General features: G+C 36.4%; 1 protein-coding gene across 1 annotated transcript in view; it reads right to left on the bottom strand.

Annotated features, from left to right (window-relative positions):
- Positions 1-23,956, bottom strand: part of LOC128550210 (sodium-coupled monocarboxylate transporter 2-like) — a 33,181-nt gene extending 9,225 nt beyond the window's left edge. Inside the window, exons 1-8 of the mRNA XM_053528746.1 lie at positions 23,160-23,956; positions 19,993-20,058; positions 11,921-11,972; positions 9,522-9,589; positions 8,616-8,770; positions 4,463-4,603; positions 1,848-1,977; positions 1,358-1,446 (exon numbers count right to left, since the gene is read on the bottom strand). Coding sequence (XP_053384721.1) covers positions 1,358-1,446; positions 1,848-1,977; positions 4,463-4,603; positions 8,616-8,770; positions 9,522-9,589; positions 11,921-11,972; positions 19,993-20,058; positions 23,160-23,528 — 1,070 coding nt within the window. The 5' untranslated portion in view covers positions 23,529-23,956. The remainder of the gene's footprint in view (positions 1-1,357; positions 1,447-1,847; positions 1,978-4,462; positions 4,604-8,615; positions 8,771-9,521; positions 9,590-11,920; positions 11,973-19,992; positions 20,059-23,159) is intronic.
- Between the last annotated feature and the right edge of the window lie 772 nt (positions 23,957-24,728).

Below are 24,728 nucleotides of genomic sequence, written 5' to 3'. Positions count from 1 at the left end.
GGTGTGGACGGACGGACGACGGACGACGGACGACGGACGGACGGACGGACGCCGGACGGTGAGCGATCACAATAGCTCACCCCGAGCACTTTGTGCTCAGGTGATCTAACAAGAAAGTAGGTCAGTAGGTCAAGGTCACAGTCAAGTGACATCATATTACTTGGGGTCATCAGATAATTATAATAAAACAGTCTTGGAAATAGGATCAGATGATTTTTTAAGTATTTTTCCTATATAACTCACATAATAACTATGTGTCCCCAGGGCGGGGCCTCTTTTAATCCCAGGGGCATAATTTGAACAATTTTGGCAGAGGACTACTAGACAATGCATCATACCAAATATCAAAAACCTAGGTCGTATGGTTTCAGACAAGACGATTTTTAAAGCTTTTTCCTATATAAGTCTATATAAAACTTGGGACCCCCAGGGCAGGGCCTCTTTTCATCCAAGGGGTACAATTTGAACAATTTTGGTTGAGGACCATAAGACAATGTAACAAACCAAATATCAAAGGTCTAAGTGTTGTGGTTTCAGACAAGAAGATTTTTAAACTATTTTCCTATATTAGTCTATGTAAAACTTGGGACCCCCGGGGCGGGCCCATATTTTACCCTAGGGGGATAACTTGAATAATCTTGGTAGAGGACCACTAGATGATGCTACATACCAAATATCAAAGCCCCAGACCATGTGATTTTGTACAAGAAGTTTTCCCTATATAAGCCTATATAAACCATGTGACCCCCGGGACGGGGCCATATTTGACCCTAGGGGGATAATTTGAAAGATCTTGGTAGAGGACCACTAGATGATACTACATACCAAATAGCAAAGCCCTAGGCCATGTGGTTTTGTACAAGAAGATTTTCAAAGTTTTCCCTATATAAGTCTATATAAACCATGTGACCCCCGGGGCGGGGCCATATTTGACCGTAGTAGGATAATTTGAACATTTTTGGTAGAGGACCACTAGATGATGCTACATTTTTATATTTTATTAACAGACGTGCATCTTTTAATGTTTGTGATAAAGATGAGAGAAGAATGGTATCCCTCACAGTTCAGGGTCATAGCGGTGTTATAGCGGATAAAACTAAACGGGGACAGAATGAAAGTTGAAAACAGACTTTAATGATACTCGGGTACTTTCTCCAGGACAGAGCGAGGGCAGAGCAATGTTTTCTAAGATAAGATGTACTAAAGTATATATTACGTATTATGCCATAGGAAATGTCTCCAAACAATGTTTTATGACTGCCCCCATCCACTACTCACCCCCGGGCTGTTGTTCCTCCCTTTATGATAGGGGTTTGAAGAAAAGATTTACAGGATTACCGATACAATGGAAACTTACCTAAGACTTCCGCTGAATACAGTGGACAGTAACAAGCCAGGCAGTCCGTGCATTTCACCGAGTAAATCCATAGTCCATAATGGCACCAGCTGAAAAAAAAAACTCTGCAGAATTCAATCTTCGTTTATAGCAGCATAATTTTTAAGAAAATATTAATGTAGTTGTATGCGAGATGAGTAATGTATTTTTATCGAAATAAGATACTTTTGCGTTTAAACTGGTTGACATCAGTGTTATGGCTAGTATGAAATTAAATAGAATCTACATTAAGAATACAAAATAATATATGTAAAGTACAAGTTCTGTAATTTTGATTTTAACAAATGAAAGAAATAAAATAAGTGAATTATTAGTTTATAAAACTAATATCTAAGACCTTTTGTATTTGATTAAAGTCGGGTCTGAAGATGATTCGAACCAGTGACCTCAAGATCAGGTGTTTAATGTTGTATAGTATTAACGTATTGTACGTTATCATTGACTCCCTTACCTGGTCAGCCTTGGTGATGATACCGAACGAAACTGGATCACATTTCTCATAGAAAGCGTACATCACAACTCCGACCAGACAACTTAGTGTAATAATTGACGCCATGCCGGGGAGATTCAGCCATATTGCTCTGAAGCAATTGTTAAAAACTCTTTAATTTTTAATACATGAAAAAGTTAGGCTGATGATTAAAGATGATCGTATGAACAGTTTCTGCCGAGACAGCAAAATATGAACTGAAAGAAGTCCCAGTAATTGACACATTATTTTGAATACACGGAAAATCAAGAATAAAATGATTAAAGTAGGACTGTAGAAACGACAGACAACATGCACACCGAGTGACTTATAGGTGGTGTCCTTAGTCTACTGTCCTAGTATTTCGCGCGCTTGTTTACACTTTTCTTTGTGTAAACTTATTTAATTTCCCCCAAAAATCCCGAAAAAAGCAAGTGGAGTATAGCGGTGTCATTCTTGTTTATCATATAAGACGTAATAACCCAACGGGAGCGGTTACAGCCGGCTTTTTGTAAACGCATTAAGTACAGAGATAAAGTAAATAAGGTAGAGATAGTACCTAAGTTTTTCAAATCATAGGTTTGAAGTTAAAAAGCTTTGAAATGAAGACAAATGTCCATATATTTCTCAAAAACAGAAATATAGACAATATTTTAACCAGAAGTGCGGAGTTATGAGCATTTAATATTTTCATGATAACGAAAATTTTGTGATCAAGGACATGTAACTCTTCTTGAACATGGAGAGCATAAACATCAAAGGGACATAATACAGTCAATATTTTCTAATTGGGTGCATTTGATTTAACATTCAACTTTGATCTGGATTGCTAAATACTGATCCATGATACTGTGTGCTAAAAATTAAGAACATCTGGAACAGTCTATTAACAGAAAAACTATACTTAGCAGAATCTAAATAGTTAAGCTCTAACTGGGACTCGAACCCAGGACCTCTCACACCTAAGGCAGACACTCTACCACTTCCCTATAACAGCAGTAGATAATAGCTATGCAGTTTAATTGCTGAATTACATTGCGTGGACTGGAACAATAATCGGTGAACTCCGGATTTTCGGCGTTTTCGCTTTGTTACCTAACGGCATTTTTTGTGTAAAGAAAAATATAATCTAATGCTGCCAACGTCATAATTGGTCAAATCTGCCCAAATTTCTCTGACGGGTTGTTCAGAGTATGAACTTACTAACTGGCAGTACCAGTGAAATATTACTTACACTGAATATTTTATATTTGCCCTTTTTGCAGCTGCCGAACGGTACAGACGATAAAATTTGTCCAAATATAAGTAATTATTTTACCAGTTTTGAGAGAATTTCAGTTAATGGGAAATTACAGTTACAAACTAAATACCTTTCTGCAACACATGGAGTCATTAGCATTCATTGTCAATCAGTATTATGACTAAGATCGACTGTCATTCATTCATTTCAAAGTTTCATAGACAGAGTCCGTTGTTTACATTTTTATCGTAACCGGTGCACTTGTAAAAATCACTTTAGTTTGAAAAATCAAAGTATGCGAAGAGCTATGGTACGGTCTCTAAATAAGGCAAAACTCCTATAAAATATTTGATGATCGTGATCTTGAAATGAGATGTATGTACTTTTGATTTAACCCTTACCCTGCCAAATATCTATAATGAACTTGTCCATCTTTCAAATTTGGACAGTACCATTGACTGCTTACCAAAAAGACACAGACTGAATGGCGAACAGTGCAGATCTTGATCAGACTGCACGGATGTGCAGGCTGATCAAGATCTACACTGCTCGAAAAGGCAGAATCAACCGTGTCCAGCATGGAAAGGGTTAAAATAGTACCATTTGTATTATAACGAAATAATGCAAATAACCGAAAAAGTTTTATGAGAAATTTGCCGTTCAAACATCTGCAAGTGAGTTTCTTTAGAGCATCGTTCTAGAAAACTTCTTCATAACTTAATTCTCTGTTACCAGCAACAGTTAATATTATCATTGGTTTACGTATTTGTTTTTAAAAAGTCTATTAAAAAACATGTATACAAGTAAAACCAAAGTGATTTATTACGGTGTTCTGTTTAAGCTATCATTGTTTCGACTCTTTACACTGTAGATTGCTAATATCGACCTTGGGTCGAATGGGTGATAGTGCGACAATACGATGCGAAAACGCGAAACCACGATGCGAAAGTGCCACATTAAAATCGCAATATCTTTATTTTGTCGCCATTATATATAGGTCGAAAGGAAGAAAACACAAACTTTGAACGCCATGCGGCATTGCGATATTGATAGCGTGTCTCCGCATCTTATTATCGTGCCTGCGAATCGTAGTATTACGGAGCCGACATACTAATGATACTGAGGGCGAAGGGGCCAAAAAAGGATGGCCCTAACGAAACACCGTAACAAAATGAATACTAGGCACAAGGATGGATTGAGAAAATACTCGACAAGTATGAAACAATCCAAAAGATTTCTTATTGACTTATTAGTTTGATATATTATAAATACTTCTATCCATTACTGTGACGCTCATCTGAAGAAGGCTAACTATCATTTCAGACAAATCTAGTAAAATATTATAGCATATACTTACACTCTTGATCTGGTTACATTTTTCACTGAAATTGCCCTTTGAACTTGAGCTTGATTCGTACCAAACACTGCGCACCAGAAAACCCCTCCTCCTATTACAACATTCCACACCGAGTGACGTATCCGTGGATCAGCATTAAACCTGAAGTTGTTACATTTCAAGAAGTCAAAATAATAGTTAAAAGTGTTTTTTTTTTTTTCTTTTGTGAATGTCAATATGATGTCATTATTTGAATATATGTTGTTATTGCTTAAATTAGTCCCTGCCTTCCACCATGGAATCCCTATTTCTACGGCTCTTGTAAAAAAGTATTTTATGCATTTCAGTGGAAAACATCGACTATGTTGCGTTTCAGGATACATTCGTATACGTGTACCATTACCTGGGGCCTAGCTGGCATTTTATAAATTGCAGGCCCGATGCGCCGAAGAAGCGACTTTGGTAGGGGGTGTGGGGGTATCCTCCCCACGAAAATTCAATAAAAACACACAAGAAACAATCAAAATTCAGTTTGTGACTAAGTCATCATAAATATGCCTGACCCAACATTAATTTTATCAGTTCCAAATCAGTCACTCTGTGAGTGATATAGCTTTTCTATTTCTTTTATTAGCATTCAGCAAAAAAAATAAACAGAATTTGTTTGTTTTGAGTGGATATGGAATATATCTCATCGACAGTTGATGCAATTAAATATTTTCACAGGCAGCGCGAGTTACAACAAACAAATTCTGTTTATTTTTTGCTGAATGCTAATAAAAGAAATAGCAAACCTATATCACTCACAGTGACTTTTAAAAACATGTTCCTATATTTTGTTGATGGATAAAATGTAGGCAATCGTTTTTATGCGAATAATTAAATCACTCGTGCTACGCCGATAAAATGTAGTAATTCATTATTTATTAAACCGATGTACATTTCAATAATTATATAGCTGGAAAATAACCTGTAAACGCACTTCAAGATATGCAATTTGTACTATGAAACAGATTTTACATCACAGTGTAGACTTCTTTAATCAAGCAATCAATACTTTCAAACCTTAAGTTAATATTAATAAACATTGAAACAGTTTTTTTTCAATATGCATTAGATTCACGGATTGTTGAGAGGCACCGAGGTGTAGGGGTAGAATAAATCAGGGTTATTTTTTCCTTCCTTTGATTTTACATCAGGTTTTTTTATTCCCCTTTGCCCAAATACCTAGCTATTTTCCCCCGAAATCACAGGCCTGAGCCCCTTCCCCTCTTGGTAACAAAACAAACCCCTGTAAATCATACCTAAGAAGTACTGTCGGACTCCCAACCCGGAGGTCGCGGTTTCGAATCTCGTCCGGGTAATTTGACCACGACATTCACAATCCCTTCTTTCGGCGCGAGTACTGTCTATTTGCCAACATTAACAAAGTTGCGGGGTGATAATTTGCGGGGCGGTGGTATACGAGCGAGAAAATAATTAAAACTACTGGTATCTGTTTTATTTTTTCTAATCATGGAAATAGAATAAGTAAGCTCTAATTATTATATGTTCAATATTGGTGTCTGATTCATTAGCTCCTTACAGCCTAACCCCTTTACCCTTCGATTTTTAGTGCATATTTGGCATTTTTATTTTTTCATTTTCTCGGATAATCTGCAGGCCCGGACCTGCAGTGCCTTATAGAAGCTACGCCACTGATTACATGAGAATGCAAGGACTGTCACGCAGTTAGACCTTTCGCGCATGTCTTGTTTTGCGGAGGGCTGAAGGTATACAGACACTAAATAGTAAAAATGGCGCGAAACAAATGGTAGCATAATGGTACAATTCAAATAATCCTCAGTTTTTTCTCTGTAGAGCTGAGCTATTTTCCTTATTTTCTTTGCATTTTTTGCTGAAATTACACGACAGATCTAGGCTTGACATGTAGGTAGCATTTTCATAATGATATAATAACATGACAGAATTCGTCATGGAAACTTAGATCATACACCACCACTACAATTTGAGGTCTCATTTTGAGCTAATTTTGCAGTTTGTGTGTTTGACTGAAAATATTTTTCTTGAATCAAACATAACCCCCCACTTTTTTATTCAGCACTATCAATATTCTTCAAGAAAATGTAAGTTATAGACATTTAAAATGGGTCCTGTTGCGTGCTGCAGCCATTTGAAATACGTGTAAGAATAAAGAGGAACAGCTATTTAGTGTGTTGTAACCAGAAAAGCTTTTTGCCGTTCCCAGATAGATAAAGTAAAGCAGACATGTCTACTAAACCACTAAATAGAGTTAGTTACTAAATCTCTCCTTTTACTGGGGTATAAAACTTGTAAAAAGATCGTAAGAATAAAAACAAACTATTGAAAATAAAACCACGCCAGTGAATAAACCAAATGTTTTCGCCTATTTTTTTGCAGCACACGCTTCAACTGCAATAAGGGTTTACCGTAAATAATTTAATTCCGTTTGGATACGATTTCGTGCTGTCGGTTAGAAACGCTATTTTGTCGCGTGGATATCATGTGCTACTGTTTGATGATTTCACATCTTAAATTATCAAATAAAATTAACTTTTGTTTCTTAGTTTGGATTTCATTTGGTGGACTGTTACAATCAAGCCCTTATTAAATTAATATCAATTGCCTAAAAGGCACTGTTTTTCCACCTAGATTATATTAAATGTGTTAAGTGTATTATGCATCTCCTTTTGATGAAATGTTTAAATTTCAATTTATAGTCAATATGCATCGTTGAGGTCTCAGATATTGTCGGTTGGGGTTAAGTAAGAGAGATTTTCTTGCGTCAATTCAAAATATGCATGGTACAGAAATGATGGTGAAATTGCTTGGTGTTAAAGGCACTGACCTCCAGAATTTGGCTAAAATGATCTTTCTTTAAAATTAAAGTTTGGTCGTAGTATGAACATTAGATTATGTTTTGTTTTTTAAACTATCTTAATAATGCTAAATCAATAGAAAAAAGATGCCCGCGTCGAGAATCTAACCCGGGCCGCGGCGGTTCTGCTGTCTTTACCAATACCACCACGTACGTTTACGTGTTTGACATGTTAAATATAGATATTCATAAAGCAGCTCACCTCGAGTAAAGCATTACAAACGCCTTTCGATTTTCATTGAAAAAATAAGTAAAAACAACTAATTCTCATGTGTTTCCATAACATATAGTCTATCAGTATTTAAGTTTCAAAGCTTTCTTAAGAAATCTTGTTACTTATTTCTTTCTTTTTTGGTTGTCATACGATCTAGAGGCCAGTACATTTACTGATGAATGGTACTTAAGCTTGAATTCAAACTCTGCTTGATAATCATGTTTGAATCTAAAAGCTGCTCTGTATCTATGCTTGAATTCAAACGATGCTTGGTAATAATGACGCTTGGTAAAAATGCCTGAATTAAAAAGATGCATGGTAATTATGTCCGAAATTGAAATATAACAGGTACTCATGATTGAGTTAGATGCCTGGTAATCATGAACAGACTATGATGCTTGAATTTAAAAGATGCGTTGTACGTAATAATGCTTGACCTGGAAGATGCATGGTCAATATGTTGGAATTTAAAAATACTTTATATGTGTACTTAAATTTAAAAGATGTTGGTTTTAGAAGATGCCTGGTACTTATGTTGGCTAGAAAGTAATCAGACAAACATATCTAAGATTATTTTACATAATCAAGCTGAAATTTCAAAAGTTTACAGGTAAAAGCTGCAAGGTTATTAAACCTTTGCAGAAGACAAAGCACACGAATAAGATTTTTATAGATAACTTATTTTGTTTGCACACAGGTAAAAAAGACTTAGCATGAAAACAGTGTTTGCACTGACAAATTTTAAAAAGAAAAAAAACATAGTTCCTCCCCTCCAAATAAAGAACGCACGCAGAGTATTTTTCAGTGTGGATTTTTTATGATAAGAAAACAAAGATAGGTCGGCGTTTTGACATGTACATATCAAGTTTAAATATCATAATAACAGCACAAGTTGAAAAAGGCCCAAAAATGTGATAAAATTTTATTAATAATTGTATCGCATGCAGGCCTGATTCTGTTTGAATGTGATTTTTTTTTTGTTTATTCTCGTGCGACTGGATATGCATAAACAAAATTAACACGTGCGATTAGTAAGACTTTAAGAGTTCTAAAATACATACTCAAGAATCACAATTCTTCCATTTCTGTCGGCGATATCCCAGGCTTTATCGAGACCACCTAGCACTTTGCAACCTTCAATCAGAATGGTCAACATTCCGGCAAACACTATCGTCATTTGTACTGTATCCGCCCACAAAACTGCTTTCATACCACCCTGTTTAACATAATTAATAATTTTATTATCAGTTGGTGGAATTTATGATAATAAGTGATATGAGCCGCACTATGAGAAAACCAACATAGTGCATTTGCGATCAGCATGGATCCATACCAGCCTGCGCATCAGCGCAGTCTGGTCGGGATCCATACTGTTCGCTTTCAAACCCTGTTGCAATTAGAGAAACTGTTAGCGAACAGCATGGATCCTGACCAGACTGCGCGGATGCGCAGCCTGGTCTGGATCCATGCTGGTCGCAAATGCACCATGTTGGTTTCCTCATGGTGCGGCTCATATATCAGCGAAAGAAAGTTTCAAGCACTGCATTGGTAAGAAGCTTCCGGTATTATGTGGAGGACAGAACGGTATATTTGCTGTTTCTACCACTGCATTCGTGAACAAGGTTACAGAATTGCACTGGTGATAGAGACTTAAACTGTTGTTTCTAACATTCTTTCAGGGGCATATACATAATTTCGCTGTTTCTGACATTGTATCAGTCATAGAAATATAAAATTCCTGTTTCTGGCATAATATCGGTGTAGGAGACTCAAATTGTATTTCGTGTGTTGTATCAGTATTAGAGGCAGGAATTTGCTGTTTCTAGACGTGATAAAAAATTGCTGTTTCCAACATTGAGTCGAAGACATTTACTGTTTTCAGCATCCATATAAAGGAAACAGAGACATGACGTTTTTTCCAGCATAATGGTGACTGAGAAATAAAAGTGCTGTTTAAAGTAGCTTACCAGAGCTGTATAGAATATACACACACTGCTTACTGCCAGCACTGATCCCCACAACGATAAACCAGTCACTGAAATAAAACACACTTTGTCTTTCGCTTAAAACAGATATAAATAACAAAAAAGAATTACTTGCGAAGGCTAACTATGGGCGGGGGCGGAAGATCTGTCATTTCTAAACAGTATTTCATTTAAGTTGGACAGTCAGTTTCCTGGATTTCATACAAGTATTAACTTTATCTCCACAAGTATCTGCTACGCTCGCTCGGTTCACAAATCCCCTTACAGGTCGTATGAAGTCCAGGAAACTTACTGTCCAACTTAAATGAAATACTGTTTAAAAATGGCATAAGATCTCTCACCCCCTACTCCCATCCCCACCCGGAAAAACAACAACAAACATTGCACTGTACAGTGAAGTACATGTAATTTTGACATATTGTCTAAAACATAAACGTGTTAACATTTATTTTATATGATTAAAAGTTAACTCGAGACATTTTTAGTGTTTGTTAATTTTGTCATATTATTTATATTACTGAGTCTGTTTCACGAAGTATACTTCTGACAAAGTTTAAACTAAGAAGAAAGATGTGTTACGAAAATAAGGTCCCTTTTTGATATTCAGATAAATCGCAGGAACTGTGTAAAATTAAATGTTAGAATTTTACCACAAGGTCGGTTTAAGGACAAATTTTAAGAAATTCATATGTAAAACTGATCCAGAATCTATATTTATAACAGGACAAACTTATGAACTAATAGCCTTATCAACCTTTTACAATGCACGTACTCGTGTTTTGTTAAACGGCTTCACATTTGGCTGCATGGTATCAAATTTTGATACGCCGCTCCAAATCACACAACACGATTTCAGTATACATTAGACGGTGCCCAGCTTTAATGAATTATTTCATTTTACACTGCAAGAACTCATGTTGCGTTAAACGTCTTCAAACTGGACTGCATGGCATCAAGTTTTTATACACCGCTCTTAATTACACAAAGCGGTTTCAATATGCATTAGACGGGGTCAAGTTGTAATAGATCATTTCATTTTACACTGCACATACTCATGTTGTGTTAAACGGCTTCACATTGAGCTGCATGGTATCATGTTTTGTTGGATGATTTCAAAGTACGGTACATCGCAACAAGTTTTTCAATGCATCGTTCCATGTTTAGATGGATGGAATGAAGTTTTGTATTAAATGGTTTCAAAATACAATGCGTTGAATGCAGATTTATCCTGTCACTTGCAGTAGTTTCGACCCGATATCAGGGTGCCGTATATCTTTCTTGATATACCGTCAGTTGATCATGTGACCAGTGATATACGGTCAGTTGATCATGTGACCTTATGATCGATATTGTTGTCATAAGAAATTTTGCAACGAAACCATCATCATTGTGTTGGAAATGTCCGAACTAAGAAAATGAGTGGTCAAATAATGAGTTTTTATTCAAAAACGAAGAAGTTATTGCGATTTTGCCGGTAATCACGTAATTATATAAGTGACGTCATTACGAATATGACGTCATTAAAGCGGTTGTCGCACACTTATTTTTGTAAAATAAATTGCCAAATATCGGAAAATGAAGTAATGACAAGATAAATAGAATAATAGGTTAGTGCCTAAGATGGAGAAAGTTTATCTGGCTCGGCTCCGGACGTTATCAGGTTCGCCTTCGGCTCACCCGATAACCTCCTCCACCTCGCCAGATAAACTTTCTCATCTACGGCACTAACCTATTATTCTCTATTTATTGGACCGGATGGAGTTTTAGACTCGGCGGCGTTGAAATGCACGGCACTGACTGACTTGTTTATGAATGGATTGTATATTTACTAATTTTGGCGGTAACCGCCGCCCATAGCTTACCCAGTTAGCTTAATAAGTATATCGTAAGACTTCCAGTAACGCGATTGTATGTTTAAATCTCGGTTAGGAGTAAATGTTTCATGCATACTAAGTCCAAGGTCGACACATTCACCTCTATTCATGTGGGGAAGTTTTCATTTTCTGATGGTGCTGTATTTGGCCAAACGTACCTAGACAGCTAGCTAACAAAGCTTGACAGCAGTATCATTATGGTTACATTATATTTTCCTAAAATAAATCAATGAAACTGACATTTCTCACGCTAGACAAACGAACATGGATTTTTTTGTCAGGTTAAGTGCGGATTTTTTTCTCCACTAAAAGCGATGAACCCATCTACTCGGTCTTCAATTAATAATCAAAGTTGATAAAAATGATACTACTCTTAAAATTTTCCCATTACCTTTGATGGTAGAAATCTGGCCATCATTTGTTTATTCAAGCATGAAAAATAATTACATACGAAGATTTTAAAAAGCAAACAAACACACTTTATGATTTTCGTTTAAAGGTATTTACCTGCATTCAGAGCGAGTGAAGGTGCGTACAATACTATAGCCATGTAGAACATCTGGAAATAAAAATATGTAAATTATAGGCAACTAGAAGAATCTGATGTTTTGTAGAAAAGCGCATGTCTCCGCTCATGCATAGTACTAATCAGCAAGAAGTCAACACGGGACAGGAGCGAAAATCCAAGAGACACTATTGGTTGTCTGCAATAAGGATAATCTACTGGGCATGTCCAATCATCCTACTAAGATTCAATATTCTGTGCCTAGTGGTTCATAAGTTATGGACTGGAAACGGTTTTCCATGTTCCTGCCCCTGTGGCATTGACCTTTAATCGAGTGATTCCAAAATCAATATGGGTCATTTACTCTGCATGTTCAATCATCCTATGAAGTTTCAACATTCTGGGTCAAGTTGTTCTCAATTTATTGATCAGAAATAGTTTTTCATTTTCAGGCCCCTGTGACTTTTACCTTTCATCTAGTAACCCTAAAAATAGTAATGGTCATCTACTCTGTAAGTCCTATCACCCTATGAAATTTGAAGATTCTAGTTCAAATGGTTCTCGAGTTACTGATCGGAAATGAATTTCCATCTTCTGGCCCTGCGACCTTTACCTTTAATGGAGTGACCCCAAAATAATCAATAGGGATCATATACTGTGCATGTCTAATCATCCTATGTAGTTTCAACATTCTGGATTTAAAGTATCTAGAGTTATTGATCGGAAATTGTTTTCAATGTTCAGGTCCTTTGGCCTTCACCTTTATCAGATTTCTCACTTTCCGCTTCCGGTTATGGCAGTGTTGAAAATTATGTAAACAAGAACTAAACATTGAAATATGATTAAACTAACGACTGGAGGTCTCATTTGGATAGACAAACATTGAAGAGAAGTAGGGTACTTATGAACTGTGCTTCTGATAACTGAAATTCTTCAAAGTTGAAATTGCTAAGTGACGCTACTTTGTTACACATGATAATCGAGAAAGTCGTGCATCAAACTATATTTAGTAACAGAGACCTCCCCCGCACAAATATTTATTCATCTATACTGGGCGCAAAAACTTTGTATCCACTATAATCATGAGTAAATTGAAAAGCGCTGAATGTGCAACACCAAAATTTGATCACAAAAAAGAGAATTATCCTCTCCATTTGACGATACTGATATCAAGAAATCAAAAACGTCAGATACTCATATTACTCTTTCTCATGAAGATATTGTTGCCATAGCCAACGTTCTAAAAGATACGTTTCGAACAGAATGTATTAATCCGGAACCAGTAACAAATGCCGACGTACAGGTACAAGCTATAATTGATGGTGTACTAGCAGGCCTCAACAAAAAGATTCAACATCTTGAACACGAGAACGAGGAATTGCGAGCAAGCGTCTCTAAACTGGAACGTGACGCTGACACAGCCGAGCAATACAGTCGGCGAAATTGTCTGCGTATCAGTGGCATTCCGGAACACAATCCCAGCAGCAAGCCTCAATCTGAAACACATGATCTTGAGACATCTTCTCAGATCAGTGATGAAGCTGACGACCAACAGACGAATCATGAGTTTACGGACGATGTAATCGTACAAATCGCAAGATCGCTAAATGTTGACGCATCACTCTCAGACATCGACCGGTCACATCGTATCGGCCAACAGAAGCCCCGTAAACCAAGAGATATCATTGTAAAGTTCTCGTCTTATAGAGCGCGAAACGCTCTATACAGAGCTAGGGCTGGACTCAAATCTAGCGGCTACTCGGGTGTCTTCATTAATGAGGACTTGACACGGACACGGTCATCCTTATTCTACAAGGCCAGGCAACTAGTGAAAAGTCGTTACTTGACCGGTTCTTGGACATATGATGGAGCAATTATGATAAAGGACGCCCATTATAAGGTTCACCGTATTAGCTCTGAAGCTGATTTACTGAAGGCCAAAAGCCAACAGCCACTTCAAAGAGAACAGCAAGTTCAGAAAGTAAATGTTGACTAGTATGTGTACCGCATTGTTTGGCTGGAAGTATACAAAAGACATGATGACTGAATCACTCAACCGTTGACCTTAAATTATTGTATATGGCATAATATAGGATATTTATAAACATGTACCTGATCTAAAATACTGTGTTTTGATAATCAACGAATACTTCATATTCAAATCTCTTTTCTATGTGTTATTTATAAACAAATACCTGACCAAAATCCTAAACTTGCATCTTAACGTATGTATACCATATAATAATTGTCTAGATGTTACATAGTGTTTACAGGTATTATTTACTATAGATACAAAACTAATTGTAAGTATGTTCGGTACCTGTAGCCACTCAGTAGCTCATACTAGGTTTGTTTTTAATGAATTACTCTCAATTAGTGCATTCTAGAAGTTTATTTATATTTTTTTAATCCGCATGCATTTATCATTGAATGTACGCTTGATTACTGCATCAGTCACAATACTCGGAATCATTACATTTTCTAAGTAGTTAAGACACTCACGATATTGCACCTGGTGGCTTAAATTGGGGCACATTTTAAACTTGTCTTCTATGTGTTATTTATAAACAATACCTGATCAAAAATTTCTGAAGTTGCATATTAACGTATGTATACAATATACTAATTGTCTCGATGTCACATTGTGTAAACATGTACTTTTAACTATAGATACCAAACTAATTGTAAATATGTTCGGTACCTGTAGCCACTCAGTAGTACATACAAGGTTCTTGACTAAATTATTCTCATTGGTTCATTTTTGAAGTTTATTTTTTTCACTGCATGAATTTGTATTGAGTGTACCTTTGATTACTACAACAGCCAAAATATTTGAAATCATTATATTTTTTATAGTAGTTAAGACATTCATGATATTGTCGTACTTGTGTCTTAAAATTGGGTAAACTGTAAATTTGTTCTCATAACATTTAATTCACCTCCGATGTGTCCAGATTTCAATGGTCAATTCCACATTCAATTATTATCGACTTCCTGTTGAGATAAACTGAATACGAATTGTATCATCAGAATATTTAGATGTTTTCCTGCTTAAAGCCATAGTGTACATTGCATTAATTTCATATATGGTAGAGTGTATATGTGTTTGTATGGGTGCATATGCATGTATATGTATGAACATCAATGTTGTACACGTACGTACGTGTATATTAGTAAGTGTAAATGTATATATATATTTTTTGATGTACAGGCGGGTATGATTATATGTGTGCATGTGTACATGGTTATATTACATGAGTGTGCGTGTAAGACAAGCGATGAGTATCTTCAATTCTGTCATTAATTTCATACATGTATATTAATTTTTGAATGATCTCTAAAATCACAATTATTACGAGTAACCACTCTTCTATTCTATGCACATTTTTGACTCCTTCTATTCATCACCTGTTAGCTAAAGTAATTTCATACATGTATATTACTAATGAATGACCTCTAAAATCACAATTACGGACGAAATAGCGTATACTACATTTGTCGAACATTTTACTATAAACTAATTCAGTGCTTTAGTGTACCTTTATTCATTTTTACAGTCATTTTTTGCCTGGTAAATATATGAGTAATTTGAACATGTAACCGACATATCAGTTTATATCATATTTCTAATCATATATATTTTGCTTACATAATATCAGTATGGATTCTATTTTTTCTCTTATTATACTTTTCTGTTATTCTAAACAAGTGCACTATCTACTTCTCTATTTTTTTCTGACTACACTTTACATTCGGACAAGTTTATATGGTAGGCGCTTGACACTGGTTACTTTCATATGCGCTTGCATGATCGTTGTCAATCCGTTTTTGCTGTTCTTGTCAGGAATAACATAATGCCTAACAATGTTTTTCCCGCGGTTGTGCAAGCGTATTCCCGCCCACTGAAACTCTCTGTTTTCCTATACATTAATATGAAAAAGGCAAAGCCTCTGAGCGAGCGTAGCTTAAACCGCAAAGAAACTATTCACTGCTTAAAACAATTCCGAGAACCTATTCACTTGAAAAGAAACAAAAATTCAGTGTCATTATACCTGTAACAGCGAATATCATACGTTGCAAAATTTATGGAAAGCCGGTGTCACGGTGACGTCATTACCTGTTTGTGGCGTTCTTATGGCTTTATGCTTATTTATGACATTTTATCCCATTTTCTGGCCAATGCTTGATCTTTTAAAAGAAAATCATATTTTTTTCTACCAACTGGAAATCTTTCTTGCATTCTTTTTGAGTGATGGATAATATTCAGCAATCAAATGAAGTTCTGTATTCACTGCCAACAAAGCATTTCCTGTGAGCACCTGTCCTCTAGGGACACGCACTTTGTAAATAAAAGCAAAATTGAAATTATTTCCATAACATAACTTTTTTGAAAATAAAGACACCTAATGAACATAGAGATTGTAACTCAAATATAAAATTAAAAAAAAGACAAAAAAAAAACACAATTTTCCCGACTTTGACGGAAGTAGAACAAAATGGCGGCACCCAAAATGGCGGCGCCCAGACGAGAGGAAAATTTTTCAGCTACATCACTTTGCCCCATTCGGCACACCTTTGTTATATTCGCCTACACATTGCCGTAAGGCGAGCTACGCGCTCGCAATTGCGCTTCGCGCAATTGCTCGCGAGCTACGCTCGCTATTATACTCACAGTGTTCCACCAACATACCTCACAGAACATAATACACACGTATTCTCTGATCACTCAGTTAAAGCTCCGAGCAAAACACAACATTAAATACCCGGCTAAGCGAATGCTCTCCAGACTTAAATTTACTCAAAATCTATCTTTTACTAGACATGTTATTCTTGTGTTCACAGGGTTGTTGTGCACATCTTGGCTATGTCTCCTTTTAGCTGCAGATGGTGATGTTCATCCGAATCCAGGCCCACTGCTAACAACCTATAACAGCTCCTCTTCTATAGTTTCCTCCATGTCTAACACACTATCAGAAATTATAACAAGCACTAGGTGCTTCTCAGTTTTACAATACAATGTTCAAAGCCTACTGAACAAGTTTGATGTTCTAGAAGCTGAGTTTGGTATGTTTGATGTTCTTGTCTTCACAGAAACATGGTTAAATCAAAATATCTCTGATAATGAAATTGTACTTCAAAACTTTCACACTCCAGAGGGGAAAGATAGAAATGAAAATGGCTACGGTGGTGTAATTGTTTACTTGAAGGAAACATTGCACTACAAAAGGAGGGTAGATCTCGAACCCAGGGGCTTGGAGTGTATCTGGATCGAACTGATTCCTTCTCATTCTAAACATATCTTGTTCGCTGTATTTTATCGTCCTCCAAACGCAGACATATATCATACAAATCTAACCGAAGACTCGCTCGGGTTGGCAGTAGATACAGGCATATCCGACATCATTGTCACTGGCGACTTTAACTTTAATGAATCAAATCCACACATGACTCGAAAACTCCATTCTATTTGTCAGCAGTATAACCTAGAGCAACTCAATTGTCGAACCAACTCATTTTACTGAGTCCTCTTCTTCTATACTGGATCTCTTTCTTGTTTCATGTAGCCACAAAGTTATTACCTCTGGTGTTGGAGACCCAGTTCTAGATCAAAACCAACGGTTCCATTGTCCTATTTATTCACTATTTAACTTCTCTAAACCTCATGTCAAGTCCTTTAAACGGTTTGTTTGGCTATACGACCGGGGAGACTACACCTCACTCAGACGTAAAATCAGCGACATAAACTGGGACCAACTAAAGAATGATGATATTGACACTTATACTTCACTTGTTACAAACAAAATACTTGAACTTTCAAAGGAGTGCATACCATCAAGAATTATAAATGTTAAACCTAATGATAAACCATGGATCACAACACAAGTAAAAAAGCAAATTCTGAAACGTAAGAAGTACTACCACAGAGCTAAGCATTCCCAGAACCCTGTTCACTGGAATAAATTCAGAACAATACGTAATGAAAGTAGAAGATTTTCATGAGCACTTGATTATGTAATATAACTGGCTGCCACCATTTTACAATCCGAATGAATCTTTATACTTTAATGCATTCTCTTTCTTTCTCTACTTATCTCACTTTAAACTTATACACTCATAAGCCATGGGTGCTTGTTTCACTTCTGTACCCCTTTATTGATATTGTTCTTATATATAGTTCTTTGACTAAGTGCTAAGATTTACTATATTGCTTAAAGATAATATTTTAGACAAGATCATAAACACTGCCGTACTGTACCTACAACAATATGTTTCTGTAGGAGAAGACCTAATAAGCTGTTGCTTTCGGCTCTGATCCTTTTTCAGGCATTATCTTATGTACCATGTATCATGAATTGTAAATATTGCAATTTTGTTTGAAATAAACTATGTTTAAACTAACTAAACTATCAGAATATCCAACAATCCTCCGAAATTTCAATATTCCGGGCCAAGTGGTTCTCGAGTTATTGATCGGAAATGGTTTTCCATGTTCAGGCCCCTGTGACATTGAACTTTGATGGAGTGACCCCAAAAGCAATAGGAGTATCCATGCCATCCTATGAAGTTTGGATTTTCTAGGTCGAATGGTTCTCTAGGTATTGATCGGAAGTGATGTGGGACGGACGGACGAACAGACAGGACAAAACAGTATGTCTACCCCATTTATAGGGGGTATGGGTTGTGGTGGTGGTGGTGGTGGGGGGGGGGGGGGGGGCGGTTATAATGTGTCTTGCACATGTCTTGCACATTTTTTCATTTTTCCTTCCAGCTTGCTTATTTAGGTCAGTTGTTCTTCCCTGGTGTCACTTTTCACGTATATCTAGCCTGATGCTAGATTATTATAATAACTTTTCATTTTCTTATAACACAGCAAAACATTTCTATTTTCACTTTTCACATCTAAGTACCTGATTCAACAGCTCACAATCTTTACAACTACATGTAACAGGTTTGTTTTTGTCTAATAATACTTTTTTGTCATTTAGTCTGTTAAATGTCAATGTTTAGCAAGGGAAGTAATTGTGACTTAAATTTTTACATTAAAAGAATACAGATTTTGTCTTAAGTCTTGGTCTAAAAGCTCAGATCAGGAGGAAAACATAAGTTGTAAAGACTTGTATGTACCATTCGCAATCCCAAGCACTTCAATTAACTGGTCTCAGTCATTCTAAAAGCGTTCAATATTCACTTTGTGGCCGACAGTTTCTACTAAACATGGACATCATCTTAGCTATTAGCCATGAAAGGATTACATTTCGTAGTAAGTTATGAAAACCATTACGATATTTATGCCGAAAGTTTTTCAAACTGCAAATGAATCGTTGGAAAGGCTCACAGTTGCTCATCAGATTTATTATTAAAATGGAATTTGAAGATTGAGAACATAGCTTTCCCTTTTACAAGTAACTCCAACTAGGTGACTTAAAACCGATACAGCTCGTCTTAAAACCGTGACTATAAACTGACATCGGCAAAAACCTTTATGCATAGTCGTCATGGAACCGTAACACCTCTGCATTGTAATATGTTCATTTAAAACAAAAAATTGTCCAATCATGCTTTAAAAGACTGTAACTTTCGTGCAATAAGTTTAAATTACTTTTCTTTGGACCGTGAAATAGCTTTTCTGCACCAACAAAATTGCATTCATGAAAAAATATAACTTGCTACCCGGAATGGTGGCCTTGAACGATGAATAGGACATCGGGATCTCCTCCTAACGGGTTTATCGCATTTAATTGTTGAATGAGTCAGGCCTAAGTCTTCGTAGTTCGGCCATAGAACTGAGAGCCACCCACTCAAGGAAATGCCGTGAGTCGAATTCTTCTCTAACATAGAATATGCAGATACAAACGTGCGTCTGTGTAATATATTAAGAAAGCATGAGAAGAAGAAGAAAATATATTTCATATTTGAATTTATACCTCATTCATGACTACACTTTTTGCATCGTTAGGAACTTAGGAACAAAATTTGCCCTTAATCGAGCGCGCGCGCGTATCTATGTGTATATGTGTGCGTGTATGCGTGTTTTGCAATATCTGTTCAAGGTTGAAGAAAAATATTAACTTACCATCCATGCTAAGTAGATGATGCTGGCTATGATACGAGTTGCCCGACCAAACCGCATCTCAGCATACTGCGACAAAAACATAAATGATATGTATTATACAATATACATAGACCCATTTTACAGTGTTTTTTAACATGACTAACGGCCTATGAGAATTTAATCCCACTTTTTTTTTAAAAAAAACTGGACGCAACTTGACCCCGGTGGTTGACCTTTGCATTATAATACATAATGAGGCACAACCTATTATTGAAAAGGAGTGTACGTAAAACACGAGCTGCACGAGAAAGAGGAAATATAAATTTGTGTGAATATGATAAGTGTATTGGAAGGTTTTAACTGATCAAATGTTAGTATATATACTTTGATACTGTATTGTATACAAACTAATATTCCATATAAATATACACGGCTACCCTAAGCACCCTTGATTTCTATAACAGAATAATCGATATGAATAATCAGCCTAAGGTCAACCATCGCGGTCAAGTTGCGACTACTATACGTTGGTCTTAATATTTTGGACAGCGAGCAAATAAGGTACATGATGCGTGCAGATGTTTTACGGTTCCTGTCAGGTCTTGAACCACCTCTCGGGTGAATTTTTGTTTTATTTTTTTTACGCCACATATACCTTGGTTTATCATATACAATATACCAAACTATTCATAATAAGCAGAAGTTCTATTTTGTAGAAGATATTAATCTTCTTTTTCAAAAATATTTTGTCATTACATTTATAAATACTGTGTGTCTAACATATTTCTCCAGGTACTCCGGGGGTTGAAAGTGTTACAAACAATGTACATTTAAACTAAATACAAAAGTTGCGAAATGAAAGTGAAAAAAGAGCTGTCAAAATGACCAAAAACTGCAATATTTTAAAAAATATATCAGTTAATCAGTTTTCATTTCCAAGAGTACCTAGGTAAATATGTAAGACACACAACAGAAACAAATTTAGAGAAAAAATTATTTGAAAGAGAAGTTTGGTATTTTCTACAAAATAGAATATGGACAATCGAAGTACATGTGTTGTAAGACAAAATATATGTTTCCGAACAATGTGACCTTTACAGAAAGTATTTTCTACCCCTTCTGAACAATTCTGTATATATATGTTTTAAATATTACGGATCTGTCAGGTATGATTCCAAAATGAAAATTTACCCGAGGGGTGGTCTCAAAAGTGCTTAAAAGTCGCAGTAAGTAGCAATGAAAACGAGGTGATTAAAGTGACTGATAATAAAACTATTCATCCACAGTTTGTTTGAAGTTATTCAACATGTTCATTTCCACCAAGACTGAGGCAAATTGAAGTAAGATATACGAAACTTAATGGGGAGGTTGATCATGACCAGCAGATGACCCTATTGATTTTGAGGTTCGACTTTGACTTACTTCTGTGACAACGCCGTTATTGTGGGGTTAATAATTCCTCACTCCTCTGACAGCTATAGTTGTAAATTTATATCGTTTACTTTTGGTTAATATGTTCATTCATTCTCCTCTGTTTGATATATATGAACATGTGTTGTCTTAAGTGCCACTGCGGCTTTAAAAATGCGTTTTTATCTTTTTTTGTTCATGAAGGTGTTATGATTATGAATACCAGAGTAAGAGACAGGACACGTATTTTTTCTTAGTTTATACTAATTTATTTTAGGTCTATTGTGAAGCAAGTTCGACAACTTATATTAATCACTCTCGACACCTCATTTCTGATGGACGGCCTCGGTAGCCTAGTGGTGTAGCGTCACTTCGAGTGCGTGAGGTCGTGGGTTTGATCCCCGGCCGCGTCATACCAAAGACGTAAAAAAATGGTAGTAGTAACTTCCTCGCTTGGCGCTCAGCATTAAGAGGATAGCGCTAGGACTGGTCAGCCCGGTGTCAGTATAATGTGACTGGGTGGGGTATCATGCCACGTGTCTACGGCGTGATATTCCAGTGAGGCAGCACTATAAAGTTGGACATTGTGCTCACTGCTACTAGTAGACACCGTCGTTTATATATAACTGAAAAATTGTTGAAAAAGACGTTAAACCCGAACACACACACACATTCCTGATGGAATCCATCGCCACGAGGGTGAGAGGAGAGAAGCCAGTTTCCAATTTAATGCTGAGCGCCAAGCAAGGGAGCTACAGGTACCATTTTTCATGACCGGGGATCGATCTCAGGACCTTTTTTCTTGACAAAACAGAATGATTACATTGAAAAAGATTATTGTTCTCATGATTGTTCTCATGCACATGCATGCACAGCAAAGCAAAATGGTGAATGCATGAATAGCACGAATCAATGTATCAGATTGAATTTGAATATGTTATCTTATCTACGATAATTTGAATACATGGTATGTGTCTACGGTTTGATCACATTAATGCGCAGTGCAACGTTCTGCAACAATTAAACTTTCGTCATAAATCTGTCTTTATGCATATATATGAGATCTGAGCAGTCCGCTTTAACTACTTTTGCTGGTTGGTCGTAAAAACTTTATATGCAAATATGACTCATTTACATTCATGTTTACTAGTGTTAGTACTCGGGGGCATTTTTTTTAGCGGTGTAATTTGTTAAATTATTCATATCGCAAAGATCTTGATGTACAACGCGGATCTAAATCTCTGTGAATTAGCGGTAAATTTGTAACATAAATGTTCGACCGCTCGACTGGGTTCGAACCTCTACCATTGGCTCTATGAAACGGGAAATCTGAGAAACATTAGAAACATTATAACCTTCGAACATTTGGTAAATTTGCTCGAAACAGATGGAAATGAATACTGGAAAAGAAAATACGCACTACAGTGTAGATCATGATCAGCATGCACATCCGTGCAGCCTGACCAAGATCTGCACTGTTCGCCATCCAGTCAGTATCTTTTTGGTAAGCACCCCTTTTAACAGTTAATGGCATTGTCCAAACTGAAAGATGGACAAGTTCATTATAGAAATTTAGCAGGGTAAGGGTTAATTGTCTCAAACGCATTTGAACCATAATATTAGGTTCTATTCGTGATAAAAGGCCGAAGTCAGTAATGCTGCCTTGCGAGGAGGTAGCAGCCGTGACCTCATTTGGATTTGAACAAATGACCATCTAAATGAGGTGCTCAGACCATAACCACTAGACCAACGTTTAATTTAATAAAATCGAAAATTACCTCAAAGACGCTTGTGATACCGAGGTTATAGAAGACTGGGATGAAGATATGAGCAGCTCCGATAGCGGTGATTATGAACGCCACAGAGATCCACCAATACATCGTACTATACACATACACTTCCGCCGGCGTCCCAAGAATCGTAATTGCAGAGATGAAACTTGAGAGCAGGGACATAGCAACCGGAATTGGATGCATGGATCTTCCGGCGAGGAGATATTCATCCGTGGTGTTCTTTTTCCTGTCTTTGACGGCGTAGAAAATTCCGATAGCAGCCGAAATAGCTAAAGTGCTACCGAAAACAGCGTAGTCCGCCCAATGGAACGTTTTGGACTGTCCAGTCTGGTAACTGTACGGACCAGACGACATTTTGTTAATTTAATTCAATGTTCCAGTCTCAAGAAATAATAGCGCAATTTAATATTTTTCTAAAACTTTTTAAGTCATAAAAGCGAAAATTACAATACATTAGACAAGTTTTCAAAAACACTCCTTGAGAAGAAACCTTACTCAAATAAAATTTAAATTCATATGAATTTAAAAACATAACCCTGCTTTTCAAATATTTGCGAAAGAGTTTCTGTTTACTTTTACAGTTTACATATAAATCCAGCTTTATCTTCTAAATCCAAATTGTAGTTTATCCTACATTTTCTTCAGATTGCAGTTCGTCAACCGTTGAACAGTTGACGTTATTTAAACGTGTAAGAGTCTTGTCAATTACCTGTGCTGTCAAATATGACCTAGGCCATTTATTGTTGTCTTACATCTACAATTTCGATATTTAATTAATGTTTGCTAAAGTCTCTTTACGAGGATGCGAGAGTGTTGTAAACATGATAAATTGATAAACATGTGGGGAAACTTTGAATGAAAAAAGAAACACCTATGCGCGTAAAATATTTTTAAGGTCGTTAACCGGTCTTAATGGAATAACGTCAATTATCTGGATAACGTAAAATAAAGACTAGACTCGGTACATGTATACGAATTATGAATTATTGCAACTTAAATACTGAAGCATCTGAACGATGAACCGTGGTAAATTAGACGATAAATCGCAAGAAAGCCTTGATTGTTTTCCTTCAGTCATGCTCATTGACATATTTTAATAAATATTATGCTGGACTTCATTTACCCGAGGAGTAATGTATCAGACGTCATGCGGTAATTTGATGTGATAATTGACGTACCGGTCCGCGCGTCGACCGTTGTTTATCGCAGAATATACAGAGCTTGATTTCCTTCTTTGTTTAACTGAAATTCTAATGTGCTTGTCTCTGTTAAAACACTCTTACGCTAGAATGACGTCACGTTTTAACGTGCGGTGACGTCAAAGTTTTTGTTGCGCCCAAGAAAAAGCTCTTCTGTATTTTATCTACTGTTTTAGATAAAGGGCATATTAGAATCGAAATAATTTATAGCAATACCGTGTTTTAACACTATTTATACAGTCGGGCGGTAATACGTCGTACAAATAATTTCACTCGAGCTGCACCCTCGTGAAATTATTGCGCCCGACGTATAACCGCCCATCGTGCATAAATAGTGTTAAAACACTCTTTTGCT

Source organism: Mercenaria mercenaria, chromosome 2, assembly GCF_021730395.1.
Source record: "Mercenaria mercenaria strain notata chromosome 2, MADL_Memer_1, whole genome shotgun sequence".
NCBI lineage: Eukaryota > Metazoa > Mollusca > Bivalvia > Venerida > Veneridae > Mercenaria > Mercenaria mercenaria.
The sequence above is the reverse complement of the archived record's forward strand: the minus strand, read 5'-3'. Positions and strand labels throughout refer to the sequence as shown.